This window comes from Sceloporus undulatus, chromosome 1 (assembly GCF_019175285.1).
Source record: "Sceloporus undulatus isolate JIND9_A2432 ecotype Alabama chromosome 1, SceUnd_v1.1, whole genome shotgun sequence".
Lineage (NCBI taxonomy): Eukaryota > Metazoa > Chordata > Lepidosauria > Squamata > Phrynosomatidae > Sceloporus > Sceloporus undulatus.
This window is the reverse complement of record NC_056522.1, coordinates 157,736,911-157,762,179: the sequence shown is the minus strand read 5'-3', so window position 1 is coordinate 157,762,179 and position 25,269 is coordinate 157,736,911. Positions and strand designations below refer to the sequence as shown.

Here is a 25,269-nt window from a genome sequence, read left to right as displayed (position 1 = left end):
CCACTGGTCCGGAGCATCACTTGAACGACCAGACATTTCACACAGTATGAAATGTATTCAATAGGCCCAAGGAATTAATAGCATGCTTGAGTGAAAAAGCCTTCACACCCACTGGATGCCCCATCACATCAGGACTTAGGAATGTGAATAAGAAGTGCCGAAAAGGCTCACGCTCCTTCCACCCATCCTGCACCTGACATCATTCGGCAGGGCAGGCAGCTGTTTGCTCTTTGTATAGCCAAGGCCACAGTTTTAAAAATACATTGTCATATATTTTCATGACTTGGCCTTCATATGCATATACATGTGCAGACATACACAGAGACACACACAACATCTCTAAAGGCCTCATAGCTAATAAGATTTTAATAATCTGGATTTTTTTTAATAGAAAGAAAAGAAAAGATAGCTCTGCAATAAAACAACCAAGCATCACAGTACAGCCACAGAGTAAAATAATGCACAATAGAGTCTGGTCAGCTGTAATCCAAAGGCAAAAGCATGTAAACTTTTAAAAAACTTTATTTGTATGACAAACATAAACATAAATAAAAACAACACATCTTCTCTAACACTTATAAGCAATCTAGACTGCTATTGACTATTTAACATGCATGACTTATATCAGTACACTTACCTTAAAAATTACTGATATGAACATAATAAATTATCTGAGGTGGGTTACAGACGGCCCTCAAGGGGCCGTTTTCCTGCCGCCACCATTCGCTGCGGAGGGAAGCCCCAGCGGCCAGACCGAGAGGCTTCCCCGTGCAGCAAAAAAGGAACGCCGAAATGGTGCTCCTTTTTAAAACGCAGAAGTGGCGCCGCAAGGGGCGAAGCGCGCCCTTGCAGCGTCACTTCCGCTGTGACACATCTGGACGCACAGCGTCCAAGACGTCAAAATGGCAGCGCCCATTTATGACGCGGTCCACACGTGTTGGGGCCAGGGTGGGTTAGGAAGGGGCGACTCTTCCTAACCCTAACATGGCCCTTCCTAACCCTAACACACATGGAGTGCATCGTTAGTGGCAGTCTGTAACCCGCCTGACTTCCCTTTTCACTGTTGGGTTCTTCGTGGATATATAATGTCCTTCCATTCTTAACATATTCTATGCTTTCTGTGGGTTTTCTAGGCTATATGGCCACATTCTGGAAGAATTTATTATTGATGTTTCACCTGCATCTGTAGCTGGTGTCTTCAGAGAAACCCTCTGAAGATGCCAGCCACAGATGGAGATAAAATGTCAGAAATAAATTCTTCCAGAACATGGCCACATAGCCCAGAAAACCCACAGAAAACTATGGACGCTGGCCATGAAAGCCTTCAACTTCACATCTTCTGTTTCCCAACCTTATAAATCATGTTATACGTTTCTTCTTTCCTGTACTATTTTACATTTTAACTCTCCTACAGAATTTATTCCACCTTATAATAAGTTGTGTAATTTAAGTAATTTAATGTGTTAGCACTTAAAATCCAACGGTAGTTCTTATCTATTCCCTTTGGTTCTTTCCTCACTTCTGACTTCATCCTTCAAAACTCGTTGCTGCTAAATTTCCCCACTTACTTTCTTACATAGGTGTAATATACTTCCAGTCTTCTTTGAACTGTTTTGATGTCTTATTGTTTAATAAAGTAATTATCTATTCCTGATATATCATATAATTTTAAGAGTCATTCTTTCTAAGGCATTTCTATATCTTTCCATTTTCAGGCATAAATTATTCCAGCCAGTGTTATCATATATAGCAAGATTTTAAACTGTTTTCCTTCTATCTGGTTGTCAAGCACAGTTAACAAGTTTAGTAAGTACACTTCTGGCCCCATTGGGAAGTGACTTCCAGCATGTTTGTTATCATAACATGTATTTGTTACCAATATTTTCTCACTTTCTTGCACTGCCACAGCATATGAAAGAATGTACAGGTTTTTTCTCACATGTTCTCCATTTTCAAGGGTTGGTTTTGTGTGTGTGTTAAATGTCATCTATAAAACATTTTATGATCGTTCTCTTTTAAAGTCATAGTTTCTTGTAAATTTCAAGTTGTTATTCCAAAACTTTGCCCAATGTTCCAGTTGTAATGAGTGTCCGACATTCTGAGCCCACTTATTCATGCTATCTTTAGCCATTTCTTGTTCCATTTCTACTTCTATTATCATCTTACACAACTCGGTTATAATATGCTTGTTCTCAGCTTGTAGCAAAGTCTCAAATTCTGTCTTATTAGTTTCTTTACTTTTTACATCTTTTCTAAATTTTTCAGTCAATGTAGGAATATCAATGACAGATAATATTTTCGTTACTCAACTCTTCTCTCATTTTCACCTGATAACTGTCTCCTTGTTCTGTTTTTATTTTTCAATAATTCTCTATAGGTAAATCTGTTAATACCATGTCGTTTTTTCATCTTGTGGAATGTCTCATGGAGAGAATTAGAGTATTTTTCAACAAAATTGATTTTTATATTTTAACCATGTCCTCAATAACGGCTTCCTAACATAATGGTCATTAAAATCTCTATGTACTGTAAGCTTGTTATAGTATATGTACACATGCCAGCCAAAACTTTCTGGTTGAAACAACTCCTAGTTGTAACAACTTGGCCTCGGAGGGAGAGAGAATAAGAGGCAGACACAGCTCCTCCATGCCTACGTTTCTTCTCCATCTATTCTCTGTGTCTTTGCCTAAGAGGTTTCAAGCTGGGTTGTCCCTTTCCATTCTTCAAGGTTTATTTGATATGGTAATTTCTCTGGTTTCTAATTGAAAGGATGGGGATCCAATTGAATCGTTCCAGACTACAATTGAGAAAAAGGAGTCATTACTGAAAAAGTGTGGTAGCTAGTGTGGCATAGTGGGTTGAGTGCTGGCCTATGACTCCATGAAACCCACATGTTCTCAACCTCAGTGGTAGGCAATGGCAAACCTCTTCTGAACAAATCTTTCCAAGAAAACCCCATGATAGGGTCACCATTAGTCAGAAACAACTTGAAGGCAGACACCACCATCCCCACCAGACAAATGTTGAACTGTTGAGTTTAGATTTCACTTAGTAGTATTTTGCTTAGTTGTGATTTCCATTGGACTATATCTTAACCAATCACATGAGACTTGCGTGCTTTATATATATATATATTATAGGTTGAAGTCTCCTTTATCTGGAATCCTGAAATCCAAAATGCTTCAAAATCCACCCCCCAAAAATGTCATGGGTAGCTGAGATAGTGACATCTTTGTTTTTTCATGGCTCAGTGTATACAAACCTTGTTTCATGCACAAAATTATTAAAAATTATTGTGTATAAAATTATTTTCAGGCTGTTATAAGGTGCATATGAAAAACACATGAATTTCATGTTTAGACTTGGATCACATCTCCATATCTCATTATGTATATACAAATATTCCAAAATCCAAAATACATCTGGTCCCAAGCAGTTCAGATAAGGGAGACTCAGCTTGTACAGACATTTCTTCTGCTGCTGATGTCTCTTCTTGTTCTCTTGGAAGTTCATTGCCATGTTTAGAAATGGTCTTATTAATATATTTTTAGATATCAAAAACTTCTACATTTGCCTACTAGAGAATGAAATGCCACCCCTTCATTAATTAATTTGAAATACAGTGCCCAGTGCCTATATAGGCTGAGTCCACACTGCAGAAATAATGCAGTTTGACACCACTTTAACTGCTGTGGTTCCATATTATGGCATTTGTACTTTTGTGAGATATTTCGCCTCCTCTGTCAGAGGGCTTTGGTGCCATAACAATCTACAAATCCCAGGATTCCACAGCATGAAGCCATAGCAGTTAAAGCAGTGCCAAACTGCATTATTTCTGCAGTGCAATTTCAGTATTATCTATGATGTTGAAGTGTTGTATCCACTTCTTTCATTTAAAGGATTTGAAAAAAACAATTAAAAGTGCCCATTGATATACAGATCTAGTCAGAAATTAGTCTTCTTGAGTTTTGTAGGGACTAGTCCTTTTTTCTAGTGAATCCAAGCCAACAATTCTAGGGCATTTGAAGGTTGAGTGAACAGCATGTATATTGATGGAGATGGAAATAGAGAAGAGGCACACAGATCAGTGACTAAAAACCTAAATGGAGTTTTAGCTATTGTGCTTTAGGACAACTCTCCCTAACTGTAGATGTGTTTGCCTACAGTTCCCATCATCACTAGCTATCAGTCAGATTGATTGTGGGATGTGTAGTCAAGGGCATGCAAAAAGAGTGAAGAAGCCAAATTTTAAAACTGCAGTCGCCCCTCCTTTTCGCGGGGATCCATTCTGGACTCACTCATGAAAAGAGTTTCGCTTATATTCAAGAACTATTGGCTTGAATATAGGCGTGGGGGTGCACAGGAGTGCACCACGGGTATGTGCCCCATTCATTCTCCCTCCATTCGTCCTTCGCGCATAAGCGAGGGATGCAAGTCAGAAAACCATGAGGACAAGAGCCAATAAAAGCGTGCTACTAGAGGACACTGACAGTCCATCATTCTGTTCTTGGATCTATGACTTTGAGGAAATGGACTCAAGTTTACAAATGCTCATGCCACCTGTTAATTATATTTACTGCTACTTTGAGTCTGTCTGTTCATCCATTAATCCTAAAATCTGCCAGCCATTTCCTAATTCAATGATCATCAATAGCTCCTGCTCATTATCAAGCGGTTCATGAGAACACTATGAAAATAATCAACTGCCAAGAAAAAGAGATCAGTCAGTTTTTCTTATACTTCCTGTAGTGGCAAGACAATTCCAAGTTTAAATTCAAAAGCCATCTTACCTCCTCAGACGTATGTGTAGCTACCAGTGGAAATTAAGTCAGAGACCTGGCTTTGTCTTTGAATCCAACAATCAAGAGGGTAGGATAGAGATAATACAGCAATGTGTACAGTTCAGAGAGATAAATGTAATTGCAAAGGGAATTGCATACTTTCACATGCTGTTTAGTACTTTTGTTTAATTTGCAACAAAACATTACTTATTAAAACTATTGACGCCTCCAGCGTCTAATGATAAACACTGGTTTAGTTCAAACATTTAACTCTTAAATATAGAACTATATAAATCAATCTGCTCAAGTGCTCCCCTACTTACAACATGTAACAGAGCCATCCCACCCAAAGTGGTGGTGCATGGCAATTTCCAAGGAAGAAAAGAAATAGTTGTAATCAATGGGCACAAATATGCCAGTCCCTGGCACACTGGGGACAGGCACAGATCTCCCACATCAGTCAGATTAAAAAGCACTATGGAAGGGCAGAGTTGCAGCATCCATTTTTTGATGTAAACAACACCTTATTGTTGCATCCTGATGACTTATTACTTTTATTTTGTCTCTAAATGTTATTAAGATCCAGCATCTCTTTGTATTATTTCATACCAGACCCAGTGGCATCACTATGGCATTCATCTGCTTCCCTTCAAAACACTTTCAGAGATGCTGGGAGTGGGGTAAAGCTCAGTGGGAGGGGAAAGGAGATGCCCAGAATTTTTAAAAAATTAGAATTTAAAATTTTTAAATTTCAAATGTTTAAAAACATTTGAATTTTTTTCAAAATTATTTTTTACATTTTCTTTCAAAACTATCACATTTTAACCCAATCGTTACTATGTGTATGTACAGCGCGCCCACGCCATACGCAAGCGCACCATACGCGGCCTTGAGCATATGCGCTCAAGCCGCGGGGTGCACGTGGGGCGGAAGGGGCGGCGCGTCCCATTCAATTGAATGGGTGCGCGTGCCCGTTGTGTCCTGCGCGCGCCTGCGCCGCCGCACACGAGCCCCATTGTTTCCAATGGGGCTCGAGCATAGGCAGAATTCGCCTTACGCGGAGGGATCGGGAACGGATCCCTGCGTAAGGCGAGGACGGACTGTACATACATTTAGGTTGCGTGTATGATAATGTAATTTGAAGGTGTAATTTTAATTTTGCTAGTTGTGTATGTCACAACTATTAGCATTACATTGAGTGGCATATGAGAATTACAATTTACGAGTAACATTAGTGCAAAAAAGCATTACTAAGGATTCTGTATGCTGTGAAATGGGTGGTCAATGGGGAGGGCGGGTTACATCATGAGTTACTGCACCGGGTGACACTACCCCTAGTGACCAGATCCCCACCATGTACTCCTTACATATCTAAAGCACCTGCTCTTATTTCTTTTGGTTTTGCTTCAATCAACAGGTTTTAAACATTCCCTCATTTACCTTTTATCACACAGTACCCCTTCCTCAGGTGCCTAAATAATCTAAAAGTACCAGATCCCATCTCATCTTGGAAGGTCGTCATGTTCATCCCAGGTTAGTATTTAGTTGGGAAACTGTCAACAAATATGTGTTGTAGGCTATATTACAGAGGAAGAAACTAATAAAACCACCTCTGAGTATCTCTTGCTGAAGAAAACCCTATGAAATTTGTTGGGTCGCCACAAACTGACAAGCAGTCAGACAACTCTTCCACAGAACTATTGTTAGACTTTTCTTTGTAGAGTCTTAGCCTTTCATATTTACTGCCCTGTCTATTCCTTCCTTGGACAGACATCACCTGCTGGAACTGATCACAACAGCTCCAGCACTTTATTCATTTTACTCTTTTTCCAGGACCCTCTAACCTATGGCAAATTATATATACTGTCACATTCCACTATCGTATCCTGGCCTTTACACTCTTCATTTCACTATTTCACGTAAAAGCAGTGGTCTTTAACATCTATCTCTAGAAGCCAAGATGACTAAACTGAGACTGTCGTACTTTGGCAGTATCATGAGAAGACAGGACTCACTAGAAATAATGCTTGGCAAGGTGGAAGGCAGCAGGAAAAGGGGCATTGGCTCTTACCCTGTGACATGTCCATTTCCAGTAGATAAGAGCCCCACATCCTGTAGTTTGGGATTTACCAAAGCTGATCTTCAGTGACATAGGTTTGAGCACCTGCTGCAAGAAGACCCTGCTGTCAACAGCAGTCTCAGCTGAGCCAAACTGTCACGCTAGTGATGCTTAACAAGTGTATATAATGGTTTATGTGTGGCACCCTGATGGGTCTTCGGTATAGGACCTATGATGGCTAGAGGTGCTAATGCACCTGCACTCTTTGGTATGGGTGACTTGGTTTATGGTGCTAACCTCCCAAGGATTCAAGGCAGGTAGTAATGCAGGGCCTGATCAACCTGTTTGGCATGGAAGCTGATGCCTTCTTGCCCACAGAACAGGGCTAGAAGGAAACAAAGTAGGGTGTCAGAGGAACGAAAGCTGTTTCTCCTCTATGAGTGGCTGGCTCTCCAGCATGGTGTATGTTTTAAATTCTTCCAATGACTGGGAGAATGAAGGAGAAGGCTGGGGGGATCTGATTCTGAACTCTGAGGTTAGAGGAGCCATGCGATCATGGCTGTGCTGACTTGGGTTGGTTTTTCCCAAAATAGGTACAGTTAACCCTTGCTGTTTGTGGGGATCCGTTCCAGACTCCAAGGTGAGACCGTAAGTCCTGTTCTTGTCAATGGGTGCACACACCGCACATGCATGCCCACTGAAAAAGCCAGGGCTTGCCATCCTTCGAAGCTCAAACAGCGGATGGCAAGTTCATGGTTGGCGCAGGTATGCTTTACAAAAATTATCAACAGATTGGATTAAAATTGTACTACAGCGGACCCTTGTTATACGCTGGGATTTGGTTCCAAGATCCCCCGTGGATAACAAAATCTGTGGATGTTCAAGACCCATTAAATATGACATAGCAATATGGTGTCCCTTATAAAAAATGGGAAATCAAGGTTTGATATTTGAAATTTATACTTATTTTGAACATTTTCAAACCATGGATACTTGAATCCGTATATAAAAAATCCATGTATAAGAAGGGCTGATGGTAATTGCAAAATGCTGACACCATCAGATCCAGTCAGCTCCACCACTAGAAAGGCAAATAACATGTGATGAGATCAGTACGTACAAACATTCATTACAGGAATTCATTACAGGAAGAGGCCTGTGACCTCACTGGAATGGAGACATATTGGATTGCAAAAGAGGGGTCCCTGTTGAGATGCAAATGGACTTTAAATGTCCTAGACTTTGAAAATCTCATTACTGCCCCATGGGCAGGAGGAGGAGGAGCCTGTCTGCAAAAGATATCCTCCCCATCATAACATCTTTATTAAAGAATGAAACAACATGCAGGCATCTGATGATGATATACAGTCGGCCCTTCTTATACACAGATTTTTATGCATGATTCAAGCATCCAGTTTGAAAATGTTCAAAAAAAGTATAAACTTCAAAGTTCAAACCTTGCTTTTCCATTTTTTATAAGGGACACCATTTTGTTATGTCATTATATTTAATGGGACTTGAGCATCCACAGATATTGTTATCCACGGGGGGTCTTGGAACCAAACCCCAGCCTATAACAAGGGTCCACTGTAATTTATAGACTGCCTTTTCCCGAAGGAATCGAGATCTCCAATTGTGTTTTTTTTTTCTTGTTTAGTTTCTAACATCTTGACTGTTGAAAAAGCCCATGGAGCTTCAAAAGCTCGCAGTAAGTATATTATGCATTTCAGTTGGGCCAATAAAAGTATCACTGATGGATTTTTGTTTGTATTTGTTAAATGGCCAACACAGGTACTCCTGAATGTTTACAGGAATAATAATTAACAGCAAATAGTGGGCCATCAAAAGGTACATTTGTATTTTTTAATTGTCCCAGAGCCTCTAACAAGACCCAGAAAAAATTAGGTCCTGCTTTTAGAGGTAGTATCACATTGCTCTATAAAGCAAATCTCATACATTTATTCCAAAAAGTTGTTTCCTACTACCTTCAACTCTAGGATATCCTACCCAGTTAATGATAAGTAAATGAGTCATTTCATTCGAAGAACATTTTCTTCAAGGATATGTTTTCTGTCTTGCATGATGGAAATCTTCTGGTGTACTACTTCCTATGTTGTAATGTGACATTGCAACGGTTGGATTTTAAATCAAGCTCGTACTCTTGTGGATTTACCATTATTTTTCAGACAGTAGTAATTTACTAAGTGGCATGTTTCACTAACAGATTGATGAGATTGTGGTCTGCTTCAACCAAGTAACTAAATTAATGGATGAAAGGGAGCTTTCCATTTAGTAAGGAGGTCACAGCTATTCTTTTAAAACCCTGTCCTGCCTTCCCCACCCAAGCCTTATTTTCTTAAGACCTATTTGCTGTAGTATTTCACCAGACAAAAATTACATTCATGATTCTGACCTGCACAAACAGCAATCCAAATATTTTCAAATTGGAAGAAACTCCTGCTTCCAAGAATCATTTAGTACTTGTGGGAGGTCCAGTGGATAGCTCTCAATTTAAGTTCCCACCCAGCTGAAATCAACTAAGTGAGTTAGGTTTTCCATGTTCTCAGGAGCTCCTCAAACAGCATTGGTTTAAAAAATAGTACTGGGGGTTCCTCCAAGTTGTCTTCTGGCTCCTAAAGGAGTTTATGATAGAGATTTGGGACCCACAACTTCCAGTTTAGGGTTTACTTTGTATTTTCAGCTAGAGATCTCTAGTGCCACCCCAATCTACAATTCTCAGGATTCCATAGGATCCAGCCATGGCCAATAAAGGTGGAATGATAGTGCAGTATTTGTGAAGTGTGAAAGAGAGCAAAGTATTAGCAGTTTAGCTTGTGTGAAACTGATATTAGATGGCAAACGTTTGGGTTCAAAAGACTGCTTCCATGTTTTCATGTATTATTGGTGCCAAGCTTGCTTACTGGTTCTCTGAATAGGATGTATACACTACCAAACCACTTACACAAAGACTGGTTTAATAGCCTCTTGGCTTAATTTTATCTACAAATTCAGTCTCTAGTAAAAAAAATGAGACCAAGTGATTAACAAGCATGGACACATGGGATGCAGGAATAAACTGCACATTTGCTTGATGAAGTACTTTATCAAGCTCAGTGAAAACATGTTTAGCATGGGAAATGTTCTGGTGCATAGGAAAAGCCATAGAAAGGATAATGAAAGAAGCCATCTGTTTCTAGGAATCTTCTGCAAGCAGCAAATGGGTATAATTTTTTCCTTCCCATATTATCAAAGAGGGATTTCTTGAACACCCACATACATTAAATGTACTGTTTTCCTAACAACTGTCAGATGGAAGTCTAAACTTTTTGAGAAATTTTGTAAAGGAACTTACAACATGGAAGTTTCAGTGTTTACTACTATACTGTGAAATAGGTGGCGTTTACTGTAAAAAAAAACAGCACTAAGTATGTAATGATGTGATTGGTAACAATGAAAACACCCTGACACCAAGACTTCTGTATTACTTATTGTATTACTGTAAGACTTTTTATTCCATCCAAGGTTTTAAAATGTTAAGTTAAGCAAGTGATCTAAGAGGAAGAAAGCATGGAAATGTCTTTCCTAATAAAAAACAGACCCACAGTCAATGAACGGTATGCTCTACTGTGTCTCCAGTTTAACTGAACATTACAAGGTGTTCCCCCTTACCACAGAAATGTGTTAGCCAGGAACTCCTGAAAGTGACTTACTTTGATAGAGACAAAACAGAAGAAAGCCTAGAAAAAGTGAGGTAACTATGACTAGCAAGCAGTCAGGATGGGGCACATTCATCAAATGATATCCATGCATTAGGAATCAACAGAAAGCCTGTAGTTCAGAAAAATACAGGAATGCACACAATAAGATGGAAGAGTAGGAATTTTGCCATCAGTTCCACTGTGTGGGTTACTGGACAAGTGTAAGTAACGCAGTTTGCTGCAAGTTGTACAGAAAAACACAATTAAAAAATCAACAAAGCTACTTAAAATACTAAATTTTATTTTCACATTTACATTTACTTTTCCCATTTCCATTTTCTGACCATCACTACTATGCATTATCAAAACATTCCAAACATAACTGAAATGAACAGGGTAGAGTCCCGGTCTTAAAAAAAAAATTAACAGGCATTTTGAACAGCATATTCTTGGCAAAACATTCTGGACAACATTAATCAGACGCTGTAGGAGAAGCTTTAGCATTTATAAAAAGGACAGCCAGATATGAATGGTTAAACACATAAAACTGTAACTTAAAAGGAACCATTTAACTTCTTGCTTACAGAGTCTGTCTCCACTGCCAGAGTGCTTGAATAACCTAAGAACACAAAAGAAAAAAGAAGTCTGATTCTGTCTAGATCTTCTTCTGAAGAACAGATTGTCAGTTAGGATGGCAATCCTAGACATACTTACCAGGCAGTAAACCACTGAACATAACAGTACTTAATTTCAAATAAACATGTATGCAATTGTATTATAAAGTTATTTAGAACATATTTGTCAGGTAATATCTACCCAAGTATTTATGGCTACAAAATTCTTTCATCTGCTTGTAAGGTTCACAGGCTAAGTGTTTATGAAATCCTACTCTGTGCTAATTTTGAAAAAATGTGTATCAAATACACTATTCTGTACACAAAGATGAAAAAAAAATTAATGTAGTTTGCCTTTCAAGACTACTCACACCCTATAAAACATAGTTAAAGAAAGCAAAAGGAAGGGTGTAACTCAGGCAAACACTGTCTGAACTCTGCCTGCCCTGCCTTATGTCCAAATCCACTTTAGCAGCTGAACTAGCCACTTTCAAACATTCTCCTACAACACACTATGATTTTTCCCGACAGCTTTGAACTATTTGTGGAAGGCAGAAAAGCATAACAATTTTGTTTTTAGAAATTTTGATAGTGAAATTTAAGATTTACAGGTCTAACCAAATGCAATTTGCTTCCTGATACCACACACCACCACCTTCTGGCATACATTCATGTAGTAATTTGGTTGATTTTGGGAAAGGAAAGCCTCAAGACTGCCAAAAGTTCTAATGCACTAGTTCTTCTGTGAAAGGGGGAAACTAAAGGTCAGAGTAGCCAAATTCAGCAACAGAAAACCACAACACCATTTTATTTAGTCAAAATGGTGCTGAAGAATTCTATGGATTTAATGACACTGATCACTTAAATGGATACGAAGTTAATGTTCCCTACAATCACCACTGAAACAGTCCCTGTTTATATCAAGGCTAAGGACTGTTTCTGGCTTACAATTTAAAAGTGTTTAAAAAATATGCAAAACCAATTTCATTTGTTTTTCTTACTGTATGTATTGTGATTTCACCAAGATCTAGCCAGTTCTATTACCTTATGGTCTTCTGTCCTGTAGCAATTCTTAACATAATTCACAAACTTGGCTTCTGCTTTAGGAAGGGTAGTTCCCTATTGTGAAGAAAAACAAAATAAATACGCCTGATTAATTTGTTTGAGGTATACAAGGAAATGTTCCAACACACCTAACTAAGTGAAATCATGATACTGTTGGTTCACATGCAAGTACTGTATAGGATTTTTAACTTTCAGCAAAGACCAAGAGAACTAAAACATGCAAGTGCTGTTTACAAGACAAAGTCTGATCTAGCAAGATTGCAGTGGGGAAAAATTACAATGGCACACGTGGAAAATGTCTAATTAGTCCATTACTTTCCAGTCTCAAATAGTATAATTACAGAGACAGTTTCTCATGAGTAGTAAAAACATACTGCATGTATTACATCTGTTTTAAAAAACCAACATTTCAATGGGATATTTAACATTCCAATCATTTCATGGCTCCCAGAAACTTTTACATCCACAGCCAGGATTTCTGCACATCCATACAAGAATGCCCTAAACCAACATGAAAATCCTAATACCAAGTTCATCTAAGCATCTAACATCAAAATGGCCTGTTCTTTTTTCCATGAACATGAGCTCAGCAGCCGAAACTGTCTGATTTCCAGGAAAGCAAACTGCCACACCAGTCACAGCTATGCAGCTGACTGTTGAAACTTACCTTTTGTACAGCTGCCTGCATTTTTGCTTTTATTTCATCCAAAGTGAAAGTTTTCGGTGATTTTGGAGTCTGTGGTTTTTTCTCTTTATGAGTTTCTAGAGTCTGGAACACACCAAATCTCATGAGATTCTCAATAATATTACAAAATGTCATTTGACAACTTATGATAACAGCCAATCATCTTTCTCTTACTCTATACACATGGCCAGTGACAGCTATCCACTGATGTACCCATTCCAATCTGAAGGTCAGAGTAGGCATCAAGGTCCATGCAACAGATAGCAGTCAAAAAATTGACCCCCAAAAACCTTGATCGACTTATCCACGGGTCAATATAAGTACTGTACTTTATTTCTTATTTAAAAAGGGGGGAACCATCCCCTGGTAAAAGGCAACGGTATAATCTGTCCTGGAAGCACTGACCCCACTCTATTTTCTCATCCATCCTGCCTTTAGTGTAATCACAAGCAGTTGTGTCTGCTGGATTTTTGGAAGTTCTTTGGCATTGTTTTCCTTTGCTTCATCCTTTAGATCCTTTGTTACATGACCCTAAGTTTTACTCTCAACTTATCCACGGTTCATATCAAAACCCTTAGTTCTGGCCCCAAAAACTACCCTCAACTTATACATGAGGTCAACTTATAGTCGAGTATATACAGTAAGTGCACTGATGTCTATTTCTCAGAACAGATTATACTAGTAGAGAATGCTTTCCCAGCCAATTTTCCAATATCTTAAAACAAAAGCATAATCTCATTTGCAAATTTACCTTATATTTACTAAATAAAGCTTTTAAATCTATCAGTAATAAGCATTTCAACTGAAATAGATGGCTACAAAAAAGCAAACTTGTAAGTAGTGCATCAGACTATTTGTTTTTCAAATATGCATTGTCTTACTTAGCACACCTAAGAAATTGTGCATGACCTTTTGTAGAAGTTTACTCATCTACTTCCAACCGAATTTCACTCTCTTCACCTGATGCCACTGGGACAGCTTTATTTTGTCTGTAGAATAACTTGTACTACTAAATTCACTTTCAGACTGATACTATTTGGCATCCATTCATCGTTACTATTGAATGTTATTTTTATACAAGTCTGTAGTAAACTCAATAAATAGTATTTACTCACTTTCAGCTTTGGAGTTGCCAACTTAGAATCTTTTCCATTTTGGTTTGATTTTGGTGTCTTCTTCACAGATGAATCTCTGGCAGGCTAAAGTAGAATAAATCTTACATTTCAGCATATAAGCTTAGCAGTACTTTCTAATGAAACAATTCACTGATGTCTTTTTTAAATGATGTATTTGAATTTCATTATTAAAAATAAAACTCATGCAGCTAAAAGGATACTGAAACTGAAAAAAATGTCATAGGGTTATAATTAAGTAAAAAGAAATACAGAAACAAAACTATAATTATTCTGAGCCACTCTACAGAAAACAAGTAGTCTCATTATACCAGATGAGCAAATATATCCAAAAGCATGCATTTTCAAATTCCTAATTCAGAAATGACTTGAAGGTACAAAACAAACCAGACAGGGATGTCCACTTTCACAATTACTAGTCTTAGCTTTGCAAATTCTATATTCAGAAATTAGAAATGAGGAAGAAATTAGGGGTGGGAAGATTACAAAATAAAAGCTTTTGCTGACAATTTGGTTGTAATACTAGAAAACCCTATTAGTGAAATAGGGAATTTATTACAGAAATAGAGGTTAAAAGGGACAAGAAAAATTGTGGTCTAATCAGATACACAGTAACAGCTGCTAGATTGGTAAGACATTAGAAAATGAACAAATTGCCAGACTATTTCGAGTGAGTGGGAAAACTAATAGAATTGTGGAAATGGAAAAATCAATCATTTTAATCTAAAGGAATACAATAGAGAGCTGTTTGGAAATCTGGGGACCCTTTATAGATTTTATGAAGAAACATCAAAAAGAGGCAGCAACCTACAGATGTGAAATGTAGATTGGGGAGCAACTATTTTATAATTCTTGCTAACTGTCACACTTTCTTACCAGACTAACTTACCAACCTGGCAGTTTGAACATAGGACTGTGACTTAAGGTCAAACTGATTCCTAGCTTGACCATGAAAATCCACTGGGTGATCTTGGGTGAGTCACATACTCTCAACCTCAGAAAACCCTGTGACCCTTTAGGTCATCTTAAGTAAGAAATTACTTGAAGGCACACAACAACAATTGAAGGATTTATGATACCCCTTTACGTTATCTCCTTCAAAAACATCTAAGAAGGACAATTCTGGAATCTTTCTAGCTTGTTGGTCAATAATATTGCTAATTCACAAAAACCGTACCCCCAAAAGAAGTGAATTTACATTTAAAGTAAATATGGTGAGACACATTTAATGGATTACGGCAGTATTCAATAAAGTGGCTGTTTATTGTATAAAGTGCTGTGGTTTAAACACCTGAAGGTTAAGATTGTTCTAATCTGTATCATGAAATTTCTGTAATTTGGGATTTGTTTAGAAATTACATAATTAGTTAATTCAGATAAATTAAACCCAAATAACATTTCATGATACAGATTAGAACAATCTTAACCTTCAGATTTTTAAACCACAGCACCACCTAGTGGTTCTATTAACAAACTTTATGAAGGAAAATTGTAAATATTTCATAATTCAATTTCTCTCAGGACAGAAAACATACCTTGAAACACTTGATTCAACACAAGGGACTTTCTTTCACTATGCAATTTAGGACAACAGCTCAGATCCAAAATGCACTGCAGAAATAATCCAGTTTGAGATCATTTTAATTACCCTGGTGATTCTGGAAGCTAGTTTTGTGAGACATTTAGCCTTCTCTTTCAGAGAGCTTTGGTGCCAAAACAAACTATAACTCCCAGGATTTCATAGCACTGTGCCTGGGCAGTTAAAGCAGTCTCAAACTGGATTATTTCTGCAGTGTGTTTTGGATCTCTGTTAGCTAAGACTTTTTATATTAAACTGTAAATAATCTGGAGACTCTTACGTCCCTACTGTGTTGTACCCAAACTGATTTAACAAGGAAGAAGAGATTCTATTCTGACAAGGAAAGAGACATTTTCTTATGCCAAAGTGGTTTGAAACAGAGCACAAACTGGTTGAACTGATGGATCACCAACTCCATCTTCCAGCCCACGTTGCTAGAATGGTATGCATTAGTGGAATTCATTACAGCTCCCCATGCACTCTCAAAAACTCTACGGAGGTCTAGAAAGGCAGTGAGATTTTGGGTTACACTTAAAAAACCAAGAGCACAGAACTAGTGTAATGTTGGCTTTAGACCTCTGACGGAGAACTAAGGCACCGCTATATCATGACAACTGTGTGGGTGTGTTTGAGAGGAGAGAAATGCTTTGCAGTCAATGGACTGTTCACAAACACAGTAAGCTCAGCAGCCATTTAATACTGAAGGGGACAAGGGGACAAAAGAAATGAAAAAACAGGCAAATTAACAGTAAGTGCACAGGTCTGGTGGAACATACGGTAAAGATTGGGACACGCTGGAATTACTTTACCTACATTTACCTCTTATTCTTCATTATTATGGAAATGAGAGTTTGCACCTTCAAATAACCCAAGTTTACCTTAAAATTCATACTCAAAAAGCCTAAGCCCATCTGCAGTGTTAACAATACTATGGATTTTATACAGTTACCTTTTTTGCTGGAGTCTTTTCTTCCTCCTCATCTTCATCCATATCGTCATCACTACAATTTAAATTTTAATTTGTATAAATAAAAACAGAGTGCTGTCAGTTTTTGTTTTAATGAGACAAAAAAGCAATGGAACAGTCATTCCAACCTAACAAGTGCTGAACTTCTGAGTTGGATATGCTATCTAAGAACGCTGTTTTGACAGAAACAGCCATCATTTAACTAAATTTTATAATCCCTTGGAATCCTTCTGAAGTGACAACAATACAGAAAAGCAACTGAATAAATTGCAAATTCCTCAAGCAAATTCTTATTCTAAACTTTTAGCCAGCAGGAACCTGAATTCTGATACTTAATACTTGCTGCGCTTTAACAAGATGCGGGTGGGTCCAAAAAAGGATATAAATCCTTTTTAATTTGTACCTAAACCAATTTAATACTTTTGAAAGAATCCTTTCAAATGATTATTTCATAGAATCATAGAACTGGAAGAGATCACAAGGGCCATGCAGTCCAACCCCTTCTATGCAGGAACACACAATCTAAGTACTCCCAGAATACTGTTTCTCCATATGTGATGCCATGTTTAATAGACATTGGATGGCCTGACAAGAAAACAGAATATTCCAAATAATTTGAAGGTTAATTTCCTGGCTATGAAATATAACTTGACTCTCCCTAATCTAAAATATCTGGGACCAGACATCTTTTGGATTTTGGAATACCTGTGGTTTGCATATATATGCATAATGAGTCTCGTGGAGATAGGACCCAAGTCCAAACATGAAATTAATTTATGTTTTATATAATCCGTATAGACATAGCCTCAAGGTAATTTTATACAGTATCTTTTCATAATTTTGTGCACAAAACCATGTTTGTGTACTATGAACCACGAGAAAGTAAAAGTGTCACTATCTCATGAACACGTTTTGGGAGTATTTTAGAATTCCAGATAAGGGAGAGTCAACCTCTATACTTCTCAACTAACAATATTTATAATCATATTATTATAACTATTAGGCTCTACAGAAACGATCCCAAAGTTAACATACTCATCGTCGTCCTCCTCATCGTCTTCTTCATCATCATCGTCTTCTTCATCATCATCATCCTCTGCCAGCTTTGCTTTTTTCTTTAAAAGGCAAAGAGCAGATGGCAAGAAAATATATGTCAGTAATTCAGATGTAGGAATGATATGGTCAATTCTAAATAAATTATAATTCATTTCCATTTTTCAGCACAGCAAGAGTTACCCAGAACATTTAAATTATACAGAATATTTGGTTATTTCCTTCATAGCATAAAATCACATGCCATTTTTTGAAGATTTTTCTTGCTAACCTCAGAAGGCTAGAGCTTGGTACTTAAAACTCCAAGCAAAGTAACCTATAGGGGCTTTACAGATGGCCCCTAAGGAGCAGCAAGACGCCATCCCTTTCCCTGCCAAATTGGGGATGCAACAACTGCACACCACCCCAACCCAGCAAGTACGCAGCACAAAGCCACAAAAAGCTGCTTTTTGCGCCATGGAAAAGGTGCCACAGCAGTTGGCACTGCAGCTTTTCTGCTCTCCTTTGGTGCAACACGTGTATTAATTCGTTCCGCCGCCGCTTTCGTAACCCGGGATACTTCGTAAGCCGAATAGCCCATAGGCGCTAATGGGGAAAAAGCCGCGGCTGCGCCGCGGCTCCATTTGAAACAGCGCAGAGGTTTTTTCGTAACCCGAAAAAACCTTCGTAAGCCGAAACAATAAATCCCTATGGGATTTATTCGTATCCCGAAAATTTCGTAACCTGGGTATTTCGTAACCCGGGGGACCAGTGTACGTGTCACGTGGTCACCAGGCCCCCACTTTGCCCCAATGTCGGTGTTTATCGCTGGACTGTTCAGGGCCTATAGTTAAACATACTTCTTCAAGCTTACCTGTGGAACCTTGGCCAGTGTCATTCCTGCAGGCCTTTTTGCCATATTGTGTTGTACCTTGTCATCCTCTTCATCTTCAGATACTGGTTCTTCCTCTAAGGCTAAAAAAACCAAGACATGATAAAATAATAATAGTAGTAGTATTTCTCAACCCTTGACAAGACAGAACAGATAAAATTACTTTACCAAATGTGAATATGTAAACAAAAAACATTCAGGATGACAAATTGAATTCCATACCTACAAGATGTTGACCACTGACATAAACAGGCCCTGAGCCACACTTCAATCTCAGAATTACCGGTGGCGTAATTTCAAAACCACCCAACGAAACCTGGAATCAGTGAAAAGAATAAATAATTGTTGAAACACGTAAAATCAAAATACAGTACTACACCTAAGCTACAGAAGCAACAAATCACACAGGTCTAGAAAATGAATTCAGGATACTGTACACTTCAACTCAAATAAGCTCAAAGGGGCCTACAAACAACCAACTGGCCAATTAATTGAGCCAGGCAGGCTCCAACAAGATCAGAGGCCCACCCCACTCCGAACCTCATGTCCACCACCCTGAGTGACCGAAGCAACATGCTTCACCATTGTTTTGGACATATGAGCTCAAATTCAATTAGTACAGAAACAGCTGAAGCACTGTTCCCAGTTGATTATCTATGCTAGTAAACTATATTAAATAGAACGGAAATGAAAAACAAGGCTTGAGGAATGGAAGATGGAACCTGATTTTTCTCTTCTCACCTGCACATTTTATAAATTTATGCCAACAGAAAATAAAAACACATTAGAAACTCAAGCAGTATTAGGACAGCTCAACAACTTTATTTTACTGGGGGTTCCTACTTTTAGTTCAAGATTTCATTTCCGTTGGCTGAAAGAAATCTGTGTTAAAAGTCCATGGCTGTTCACCTATGATTTGGAAATAAGCATGGCTGCATTCAATAGAACTTACATTAAAGTAGGGAATATAGGGTCCATGGGGCACCATTCTACAGCTTGCAAATTCCCCAGATCCCCACTTCCCATGGCACAAAAATAAGAAAAGCACCCAAACCACCACAAAACATGGCAGTTTACCCCCACACCAAAATTCAGCTACATTTTGGGCACTATCTGGAACTTCGAGTTGTTCTAGTAGTAGTTCATAAGGTGGGGTGAGGAATAGTCCTTGCATCCGCTGCAACTGCATACCCTTGTTCTTAGTATCTGAAACATCTGGTAAAATTGTCTGTAAAACCAACTATGAAACTTCAAACTCACAAAGGCTTTACACTGAAAATGATAAACAATTACAGTGCTACTCACACTGGAATTAAAAACTGTTCAGAATGTTTCCATAATCAGCAAAACATCCACCATAAGGCAGCATACCACTTGAAAAACTGAGGTTCAGGAAGGTTCAAATTGCAAGCCTACTATCTGTACTTGATGGGGGGGAACCACTTGTATCTGTTATGCAGTCTAAATGGTTAAAACACTTTCTCCTGATTGCGGGAGGAGTTGTAAATCAAGAGGCTCATATATATATATATACTGAATGCCCTAAAGTGAGAAAATTCTGGAATGCAGTCCTGTGTCAAATTTTATGTGCTCAAACCATATGTTTTTGTCCAATTTTAAATTTTGCTTTCTAGATTTATTGAAGACAATTCTAATTTGAAACATAGGAAACTGATCATTTTCCTCCTCACTGCCAGATTAGTCAAATATTGGAAGTCAAGTGACATTGAAAACTGGAGGGCTAGATTTAGAAGTATGTGGTTGATGGAGGAAATGTCTCCTCTGGCGAAGTTTTGCATTGGTCACAAAAGAACTGACACACTTCAAGAAGACTGCACGATCTTTATCGACTATATTAATCATCACTCCCACCAGATCCAACCTTCTACTTCACAAATGGATCTCTGGACAGACACTCTACAGCTGGATAGGTCGGATTCCCTGGCTCTGGGTGAGGACCAATTTCATAACTCTGCTGCAAAATATGTATTCATCTGATACATACCCTTGGCACTGTAGTTTATTATTGCTGTTGCTGTTATTGTCATGTTGTGCAAACTTTGTATGTTTTAATACAAAAACTCAGTAACATTTTAATTAAAACAACAGTTGTACATTGCTCACTGCACTCAGTCATCCTACTAGTCAACAAGTTACTAAAACCGCTGTATTTTTCCAGCATGATTCATAAATCTAGTAAATGGACTATATGCTCTGATAAATTGACATGGACAACATCCTCCACCTGAAGCACCAAAACATAATACTAGGCTGAGCTATAACTGGCATGTAGGACATACGACAGCACTAATGTAATGATTTTGGCCCTACTGTGATGAGACACTGTTTCACAGAGGGGGAAAAAACAAGGGCAAAATCATAGGAGAGAAACTCTGCCATTCCAGATGCCTTTGACTATGATGCCTACATCCACTTACCACTGTCCACACTGGCAAGACAAAGCACCTAGAAATCAAAGTTTTCTAGAAACCAGTTACTGGAACTTTTAGTTACTGTCCTGCGTATCCTTAACAATTTCACTTGTAGTTCATCCTGAAGACTAACAGAAATTAATGTCATCTGCCTGTGGAAAGTAGAACAGATGATATCCTACCTGGACACACGTCATCTGTTCTACTTCCAGATGTAACTGGGGAAGAGCTGCCATTTCCCAACTGTGAAGACTAAAACAGGCAAAAAAGCCAGCAACACAGCCAAGGAAGGGCACTTATGTAAAGAACAATGTGGCATTATCATCACTTCCAAATTTAATCTGGATAGGCAATGATTCTAGAGACAAGGCTTGTTCTTTGTCATAAAAGCCAAAACAGCTGGAACCTGAGAAGGCTAAAGTAGTACAAGGAAATCTATTCCTTTGTTCTTATCTGGAAGTTCTGATCCTGCTGCAACTACAAATATTATAGATTCATGTTTATATTCCAACCTGTCCTATGTAAACCATTTTGAGAATTCTGCTGAAATGCATCTTGTATTCTAAACAGAATTCAGTTTGGCCATCTCAGATGGAGAAAATACAATTCTAGCACTATGAAAATCAATCACGTTAAAAGGATAACCAGTAGAATCAACAGACAATTTATATATTATTTTCTGACATGTAATCCCACAAATAACAAACTTACCGTTGGTTGGACTGACATTTTCAATGATGCCAGTGTGACTGTAATCTGATTGCCTTCATAGTCCAAGGCTTCTGCTTCAACAACATGCAACTCATCTTTAGCACCAGCTCCTAAACTAACCTGTGTCACAAAATACATATTTTGAAAAGCAGAACAAAATGTTACACATTAATCTTCCACAACTTCTTTATTTCTAATATTACGCTATAATATTCTGTTTAAGAGCAATTCATTTGATTGGCAATTGATAATACACTAATTAATTTATGTTTTGTATGGGTAAAGACCAATCAAGATGGCCAGGAACATCTCAGTTTTGTGTTTTTATGACATTACAAGCATTAGAAACAGCTTTTCAAGAAAATTGTTTTTCCAGGTATGTTTAGAGTTCCTTGTATATTACAAATTTCATTGTTTCAGTACCTATCTTAATACTGTGGTTTTCAAATAGGCTTCCAATAGTAGCCTCAGGTGCAGTAACAGAAAATACAACTATACCCTCTACAAGTTAACAAGACAAATCAGTGCATGCTAATTAAAACTGAATTCTCTAGTGGGTCACGTTTAAGAGCTTATGCTTTTTATTACCTTCTGCACATTCAACAGTATATTTAACAGTAACCTATTCATGGTCTCTCTGATTTGGAAGGGAAAAAGCACCTACCGTCCTTAAAGAAAGCTGATGTTCATTTTCTTCATCATTCACTTTGAAATGAAACGGCTTGTCCCCCTTTAGTTCACACCCTGTAAAAGCAGCAAGAACATGTTGTGACTATGCAAACTACTGCACTGGACTATTAGATCTTTTACTACTGGGACTGGATTGTGCACAATTCCTAAAATGTCAGAAAAACTGGACTGAGACTTAATAACTACAGCAACCCACAGAAAGGACTGTTTTCAAATGAGTTTTTAAAGTGGCCCAATAGTGAATAAGCCACAATTATCTGTTAAAAGTAGAAGTCTGGGAATGGATATTTCACTTGCGTGCTAAGTCACAGCCCTACCTCCTAAAGTTTCAGAGTTGGCAGCAAGCAACGGGGATATAATTTCACTATGTGCCTGTAGGCGATACAGAAGACACCGTCTACCAATTACCTCTACCTGCAGTTTTCAAGATCTCCCATGCTCCACCCATTTAGGCACATAGCCATGCATCCATCCCTTGCTCTTCTCCCTGCCCTGTAGCATCCCAGCAGCCTCCTGCCTTTACCCAAAAGCTCCTCCCTTTTCAGCACGTGGCCAGCCTTCTCTAATCTCCCTACTTCCATCCATCCCCCGCAGTAACAGCAGCCTCTATTCTAGTCTCCCAGCAGCATGCTGCTTCCCCCAATAGGCCTCATTCCCTGGTATGTCTCTGCAGAACTGACTCAATGCACAATGCAGTCGGCCCACTGTACCCACGGATTCTTTATCCATGAATTCAACCACGCATGGCTTGAAAATGTGTTTTCTTTTAAATATGAAATCCAAAAAGCAAGCTTTGATGTTGCCATCAGAAGAAAATTAAACCTGCTCCTCCTCCTGAAAACCTCATGTGACAACAGGAAAAGGTAGCGGACTCCTATCCTAAACACTAAACCCCTGTATCTTAATTTAATACCAGGCGATACAAGAGCAGTGTAGAAGTAATTTGAGCTTTGAGCTACAACTCTGGAAGCCAGGATTCGAATCCCTCCTGGTTTATGGAAACCTTGGGCAAGTTGCACTCTCTCAGCCTCAGGGAAAGGCAAACCTCCTCTGAAGAAATGTGCCCAAAACCCCTATGATAAATTTATCTTAGGAGGGTTGCAAGACTTGACTTGGAGGCAAACAACAGGCAGGCAGGAGCAGAAATGGCTTTCTCTGTGTGCCTCGAAGTCGACCCAAAGGTGAAGCTATCACAGGGTTTCCTTAGTGAGATTTGTTCAGGGAGGTTTATCTCCCTCTGAGGCTGAGAGAGTGTGACTTGAACAAGGTCACCCAGTGGGTTTCATGGCCAAGCAGGGCATTGAATCCTGGTCTCTAGAGTTGTAGTCCAATGCTCTCTTATGGCTTTGAAAGCGGGGAGCAATGAAACAAAGGGAGATTTCTTTTCTCCTTATCTCTCAAAGGGAGCCTGGAGGGCAGGATGATGCCCAGGCACCATAAAGAGAAGAAAAATGGAGTGATACTCTCAAACAAAAGGCTCAAGAGACACCTATGAATGTAAACCCGTGCTTCTTAGCTGGGCTCAAAATGGAGGTCGTTTTGGAATCTCCTCCTACCAGGAGGCTGAAATGGAGGACCCTTGGTCAAGATGGAGGACATCTTGGAATCCCCTCCTGGACAGAAAAATAAAAGCTGGAAACACTCCTATAAATATTAAATCCCCGCTTCTTAAAAAGCCAGGCTCAAAAGGGAGAGCAGCGTTCAAGGACATGACCCCAACAAAAGCTCAAAAGGCTAATAGAAATGATAAAAAATCAGTGCTTTTTAGGCAGGCTCAAAATGGAGGGCATTTGGGAATCCTCTCCTGGGGAGAAGGTGGGAAATGGAGGCCAGGCTCTGGATTAAAAGGAGGGAGGAAGAGAGGGGGGAATTGGGGGGCTTGGATGGAGGCGAAATAGATACGGCTAAAGGCACCCTCCTCTCCCTGGGCCATAGAAAAGGGGGACGCCCCTGCGTGTCCTTAAGGCGGGAGAGGACAAAGGGGCCTTCCCCCGCCACAAGGAGGCAAGGCCCGGGCGGCCCCTCCGCGTTACCGAAGAGGAAGGTCTGCGGCCGAAGGGAGCCCATGTTGTCCATGTCGCTGTCCTCCATTTTGTCGTCTTCGTCGTCTCTCCTTCCGCCGCGCGCCTCTCTCTCTTTCTCTTCGCAGTTCGAAGCAGCGCGAGGGGGGAGGAGGGGAAAGCGAGCCAAGCGAGCGCAAGGACGGCCTGCAGCAACGGACGGAACTAACGCACCCGCACGAAAGGACCCGCCTCTTTCCCGTCCCCCTTTTATATAGGCTTCCTAAAGTCTCGCGAGAATTGGAGCCCAACTCCCGCTCGCCTTTATTCGCAAGCGGGTCTAGAGGAGGACCACGCGGTTGATGGGGAAAGGGGCGGAGACTTTGTGACGGAGGGAGGGGGAAGAAAGAGCCCCTTCTCGTCCTTTCGCTCTCCGCGCATGCGCTCTTCCGACTTGGACTTGGGGGGGAAGAGCCCCTTCCAGTCTTCTTGCCCTCGTTTTCTTTCTCTCCGCGCATGCGCTCTCCCGAACTGGACTTTGTGGGGGGGGAAGAGCACCTTCCCGTCTTTCTCTCTGTGCGCATGCGCTCTCCCCACCTGGCTCCTTTCTCGACCTTGTGCGTCTCTCTTGACTTGAGAGAGTTCGAGAAAGTGAAGGAGGGGGAAAGAAAGGAGTGTGAGGCGCCTCAGTACAAAATGGCGCCCGTGTTTGGTTTTTAGTTCTTTCCCTCCCCACCACAACCATAAGCACCAACAACAACCCCGTCTCTCTCCAGGCGACATACTAAATACATAAATAAATGGCTCAGTGCTGGGGAATCATAGGAATTGTAGTTTATCACAGCACCAGAGCTCTTGACTGAGAAGGCTCAATGTGTGGCAAAACTACACTTCCCAGAATTCCCTGGCATTGAGCCATAGCAGTGAAAGC

The 25,269-nt window shown here is 39.5% G+C and overlaps 2 protein-coding genes across 3 annotated transcripts in view; both read right to left on the bottom strand.

The window, feature by feature from the left end:
* FGF18 (fibroblast growth factor 18) overlaps window positions 1–25,269 on the bottom strand; it is a 650,869-nt gene that overhangs the window by 156,458 nt on the left and 469,142 nt on the right. The gene's annotated exons all lie outside the window — the stretch shown is intronic.
* On the bottom strand, window positions 10,820–24,598 carry NPM1 (nucleophosmin 1). 2 transcript variants are annotated; one of them, XM_042465320.1, is made up of 11 exons: window positions 24,372–24,597; window positions 22,313–22,392; window positions 21,649–21,768; window positions 18,728–18,821; window positions 18,488–18,588; window positions 17,617–17,696; window positions 16,564–16,615; window positions 14,018–14,101; window positions 12,885–12,986; window positions 12,197–12,271; window positions 10,820–11,157 (listed from the first exon to the last, which is right to left on the bottom strand). In XM_042465320.1, the coding sequence occupies exons 1-11, from the start codon at window positions 24,427–24,429 to the stop codon at window positions 11,119–11,121; spliced, it is 885 nt and encodes a 294-aa protein (XP_042321254.1). In that variant the 5' UTR covers window positions 24,430–24,597; the 3' UTR covers window positions 10,820–11,118. The 2 variants fall into 2 exon arrangements, with proteins under 2 accessions (XP_042321254.1, XP_042321333.1); XM_042465399.1 differs by lacking the exons at window positions 10,820–11,157; window positions 12,197–12,271 and having other exon boundaries at window positions 12,950–12,986; window positions 14,018–14,103; window positions 16,565–16,615; window positions 24,372–24,598.

Excerpts from the sequence above, each read along its gene's own strand:
- NPM1 (XM_042465320.1), bottom strand. The coding sequence starts at position 24,429 with ATGGAGGACAGCGACATGGACAACATGGGCTCCCTTCGGCCGCAGACC. Across the intron at positions 22,393-24,371 it reads GCCGCAGACCTTCCTCTTCG|GGTGTGAACTAAAGGGGGAC; the intron begins GTAACGCGGAGG and ends CTGCTTTTACAG. Across the intron at positions 17,697-18,487 it reads CACTGGCCAAGGTTCCACAG|AAAAAAGCAAAGCTGGCAGA; the intron begins GTAAGCTTGAAG and ends TGCCTTTTAAAG.